At 36.8% G+C, this 5,477-nt stretch overlaps 1 protein-coding gene across 1 annotated transcript; it reads left to right on the top strand.

The window, feature by feature from the left end:
• Positions 1 to 1,808: 1,808 nt before the first annotated feature.
• LOC100698199 (odorant receptor 131-2-like) lies at positions 1,809 to 4,129 on the top strand. Its single transcript, XM_003440289.3, has one exon. It carries the CDS (start codon positions 2,973 to 2,975, stop codon positions 3,936 to 3,938), a length of 966 nt encoding a protein of 321 aa, XP_003440337.2. The 5' UTR covers positions 1,809 to 2,972; the 3' UTR covers positions 3,939 to 4,129.
• Positions 4,130 to 5,477: the final 1,348 nt, after the last annotated feature.

Here is a 5,477-nt window from a genome sequence, read left to right as displayed (position 1 = left end):
ATTGCCCTCTGTCTGATGCACTGAAAGTGAGTTATTTGCTGAGCTGGGTTCAAAAACAGAAAGTTTGTTTTGGACAGAGACTGTGGCCCAGTCCTCTGGGGTCCTCATTACTGACGCAAAACTTGCGTAAACAGCTGACAAGCCCCCATGAGCTGCTCTCTACAGAGTCAACTTGTTTGCCAAACAAAAGAAAACTTCAGGTTGCTCAATGGGACTCGAGAGCTTTGTGTTAATAATCAGCTAGTCTGTTAATTACTAAGCGGGGGACATGGGCCATGCCCTCTAACTGCGCTCTGGAGATTCAACACTCAATGAAGAAACACCTCTTAATAGATTTCATCACCTTTTTTTGAAAACAACGCTGTTATTACACCTGCAACTCTGTGCTCTGATTACCAACTTGAGTAAAGTTGTGCAAGAATGTTAAACATTGTCACAAAAAGATAATGCACTATGTCAAAGATACCACAGCTTTTGTGCCAGTAGGGTTTTTGCCATTTTTTACAAGGCCCTGGACAAAAATCTACAACAATCTACAACAACTTCAACATATACAAGTACACACCTGAAAACCTACCAGACCTGTTGGAGGATATACACAAATTAAATGGTACATTTTGTTCAGAAACATTCAGGTCATTCCTGCTGGAGTTCTGATATACAGAGGTCCTCATATTTGTTCTCCTATCTGGCAAAAACATTACTTCTCATATGTTCAGCTAAACAGATTATACCAGCAATTATCATCGTTAAAACCTTACTGAACACTTAATCATATGTCTGAACATAATCCTGGACTTCATCAAGAAATTATTTTTAACTTGCAGTTTTTGAATGCAGCCAACTATACAATTTATCAAATGTTTTTTAAATATAAAAAAACATCTTAAAGCATGAGATTCTTGTACTACATTTTCTTGCATTTTCTCTAACAATTATGTCAAACATATAACTAGAACTGGCCCACCAAAATGTCCAATCTGTCATTGTGGATGGTTTTGGAAAATGTGGAAATTTCAAGAACAAAGTGGTATACATTTTGGACCTACATCTGCATTTTCATCAGTATTACAGTTTTTTGGTTTGTTTTTTACTGTCAAAGACAACATCCACGACCTATCATAAACCAAAGGCAGTTTTTTTATGTTTTGGTTCGTTTTTGTTTTCTTAGCTCAGAGTTGAGCATGATGGCGGTTACATGGTTAATTTGTTTTGTATTAACATTAACCAGGTTTACTTTCTAAAAGCTTGTTTAAAATAAAAGAAAAACTATGAAGAGACAAATGAAAAACACTGTGATGCAACTATGCAGGAAAAATTATATGAAATGATAATTAAGTCAACCTTTCAGTAACCCCACAGTGACAGGCTCACCATGAAGGAGGCCTCACCAAGATCTGCAGCTCACAAAATGTCTACACACTGACTTTCACAGTTACACTTGCTATAAAAATAAAGACAAAATTGTATAAAATTGTGGTCAACTGTCATTGCCTAGCAGTTCACAAGCAGTTTGTACAAGAAACAGCTGGCTCAACTAACCCAGATAACTTCAAAGGTGTCTATTCATCAAAGTCAGCGTAATGCCAACAATTGATACGAGAGCTCCCCTTCCAGCTGGAAGAGGCTTGTCCCAGTGACTGATTCAGCAAAACGTACATTTAATGGCTTTTCTACTGTGTTCAAGCCTTCCTGCCCTCAAAGTACAGCTGCTTAAAAGGCCTTCATTTTCGCCAGCTCATAGTTTGGTACACATGAACTGAACCTTCATTGCATAAGAGGCTTCCAACGTGGAGCCAAGTTCAGCAAACTGGGCTACTTTTAAGCCTGTGGGATGGAAAATCACTGAGCTTAGGAAGGTAATTACTGTTCTGGTTTATGATCATTTAGGTATTTTTTTATGCTTGGGTGTAGATTTAAATATTTTATGTATTTTATATTTTATTGTAAAAGGTCACAATATACATTATTTATTTTGACCCTGCAGTCTTTTCAGGAGGACATTTAAAGGAAATAGTGTAGCACTGACTTAATAGAGTAGCCACTAAAAAACTAATGCTGAGACTTCCCAATATCTAAAACCACTGGACTGGATCACAGTGGCTACAGCCATCTTTTTCATACAATCTATGATAAAGGTCTATATTTATTGTGCTTTTACTTAACACATTTTTACTTTATATAGTATTTTACTGCTCAATAAAAGAATGCTCATTGGCTTACATACCACTCCACTAAATATAGTATGGTTTCTATTCAGGGTATGTGTGTTTTGTACTGTTTAAAAAAAAGAACATTTACTTTTTTAATGAATGCTAATATTTTATCACCAGTAATTGTGAATTTTTAATTATCTGTGTTGTCAGTATGAGCAGTGAATCACCTTGAAGCCAATTTTAGGAAAAATGTAGAAATAAAAATGGATAAAATTTTGTCTAATTTGACAGTATCAACTGCTGCTCATGATGCCTTACAATATAGACTGACTTGTCTGTTTAACTTCCTTTCATGGATCCTGTAATAAAAGGTGCTTTATCATTTTCCCCCACAGTAATCTGTAGTTAATGAGAACCATGATGCTTAATGACGATAGCATGAAATTAATTTATCTCTGGGGAATCAGCACTGAGTCAAACATAAGATAACCGAGGCCAAACAGATCAGACAAGGGGAAGACCATCTTTGACACTTTGTTAATTGAAAACATGTTGTGTGCTGAGAAGAGAAATCTGAGCTCTTCTGACAGACAAAGTCATTCTTATTAGGTGAGCGAGGCACTGTCTCATTTTAATGGGTAAATGGTTTGTTTTACAGGGTGATTTGAGTTTACTGATTATTTTATTAACATGAGGCAGCTAATTTCTGTTGTAAATGTAAATGATATTATGCATTATGTTTTATTCTATCTTGTGTATATGGAAGTTTAAGTTGTGCTTTTTTTAACAGGTGTGCTGCAGCTTAAAGCAGCAAAAATGCAGAATCTGACTGAACTTCCTTTTAATGCAACTTCCCAAAAAAGTCTGTCTGTTATTATCAAAGTATGTGCAGTTATCCCCTTCTTCAGCACCTTCCTCTGCTGCATTGCTGTCATGCTGCATGTGTTTGCATCTCACAGTCAGTTCCTAAACACTCCACGTTACATCCTGTTTGCCCACATGTTGATCAATGACACCCTGCAGCTTCTGTCCTCTGTGCTGCTTTTCCTACTTGTAATGGGTCAGGTAAAATTTCCTGTTTTCTACTGTGTTCCTCTGCTGTTCATATCCACAGTTACTTATCAGAACACACCTTTAATCCTGGCCACAATGTCCCTGGAGCGTTATGTTGCCATCTTCTATCCCCTGCAGCGCCCGGCTGCCTGGCGCTCAGGCCGTATCTGGATCATTAATCTTTGTCTGTGGCTTATAAGCTGCATGTCCCACATCATCGAGTACTCCATTGGGAAGCAACGTCCTGCTGTAGATGTCCTCTTTACACCTGTGCTCTGCAAAAATATACTTATCAACTCATCTCCAATCCAAGCATTATTCAGAACTGCTATGAGTGTGATGTTCTTTGCAGTTGTGGCTGTTGTCATCTTCTCCACATATGTGAGAATCCTGCTGGAAACCAGGAAGCTGAGACAGGACAGAGTTTCTGTGAACAAAGCCAAGCACACTGTGCTGCTGCACGGCTTTCAGCTGCTTCTTTGCATGTTGGCTTTCACTCTCCCCATCACTGAAAGTCTGACATTGTTGTACACTAACTGGCCAGCAGAAGACATTGCCTTTTTCAATTATTTCTGTTTTATCCTAATCCCACGCTTTCTTAGCCCACTCATCTACGGCTTCAGAGATCACAGTCTGAGGAGATACATTGGGAAAACATTCCTCTGCTGCTCAAACGCAGTCAAGCCCCATTTCAGAAGCAAACAGCAGGACAGCTTGTCTGCTTCTTGAAAAACAAAACAGTTTAGACTCCTGCAGAAAACCTGTGCAGAATATCTGCATCTCTGTCTGTCGTTTGCCCAAACGAACACTGAGCAGTTTCTTATGCTGTAATTATTTTTTCCATTCACACTGGCCATTAACAGATTCCTTGTTGTACTGCATGTAAAACAAATCTGGAAACACAAACAGGCAATATATATGGGGAAAAAAACCGCTAAAGTAAGATATCCACTTTATTTGTCTGATTAATATGTTTCTAAAGCCTCATATTGCCTTCAGATATTTTTGCACAGAATAAGGACCTGGCTCATGAAAGGGGCTCTGTAATTATCAGGTAAATATTTACAGTAAATAAAAAACATTTCAGTGGTAATTTGAGCGCATGAATATTGATTTGACTTCTTTTCCTTAAAAAGGCTAATAAAAGGTGTCTAAAATCTTAATATGACACTCCTCATGTTGGTCATGTTTTTGTGTCAGATTTCATGTTTGACTAAAAGTGTGATATCTGCACTGATAAATGCTCCATTAGATCTCTAACCTACAATAGTTGTTGGAGTATAGAGCGAATCTCAGAAAATGCTTTTTTATTCTTCATTTAATTTTGTCAATTTGTTAAAAAAAAATAAGTGCACTATTAAAAGATGTCACTTTATACTGGAAATAAATTCTATAAAATTGTGATAAAATGTCTTTATCATCTTAGTTTCACACTTTAACACTTTGGTTAGAATTATCACAAAATCATCCTAAACTGCACTCTGGTTTAAAAAGTTTTACTTGGTCAGCACTGGGGAAAATGTTCTTGATCTGAAATTAGTGAACCATAGTGCTTTGACCTTTTAATCTAAGGTTTTATTGATAATTTTGACATTGGTAATTTAAGGATTAAAAATGAACTGGCTAAATCTCTCGGACTCTCTGTGAAAACAATCCTGACGCCAGATGTTTTAGAGATCTGATGCTGTTAAACATAAACCAGAAGAGACTAAAAATCTGTGCCAGCACCATCAGACAAGATTACTCAACGGTGGGAGTGAATTTAAGGTAACTTTAATGACGTTTGAAGGGACACATCCTCTCATTCTTTCAGTGAGGATTTATGATTAACAGGGACTGAGTTGCATTCAAGGTAACTCTAAATGCTTTTTGGCTCTCTGTGAGTTAGCCGGACTTTATAGCAGATATTTAAAATCTTATGGTGTCAGTATTAAAAAGAAATACTTGCAGGAGTATCTGGATGCAGAACTTTTGAATGAGGAATATTGTTCCTTGTCAGACTTTGTTCATGTTTATTGGGTTTCTTTGGGAGTAAATATTAGGTGATGTTAATCAAACTGAAAACAGAATACAGCTGCTGAAAGTCTACAGCAGTTACCCCTCACATTTACTTTAGGTTAGTCACAAAATAATACATAAAACGATGTAAAAATGCTGCTTATATCCTGAACATAACCAGTTTGTGTTAACATGCCACTAATTTTTAATCTGAGAAATCCTAATTTAGTTTAATGTCAATAAATCATTGCATCCTGGTTGTTACTTTTC

The sequence above is a fragment of the Oreochromis niloticus genome, linkage group LG14 (genome assembly GCF_001858045.2).
Source record: "Oreochromis niloticus isolate F11D_XX linkage group LG14, O_niloticus_UMD_NMBU, whole genome shotgun sequence".
NCBI lineage: Eukaryota > Metazoa > Chordata > Actinopteri > Cichliformes > Cichlidae > Oreochromis > Oreochromis niloticus.
Note: the sequence above shows the minus strand (reverse complement) of the source record. Positions and strands in the feature narration are given on the sequence as shown.

Coding starts and splice junctions, on each gene's coding strand:
- LOC100698199 (XM_003440289.3), top strand. CDS start 2,973: ATGCAGAATCTGACTGAACTTCCTTTTAATGCAACTTCCCAAAAAAGT.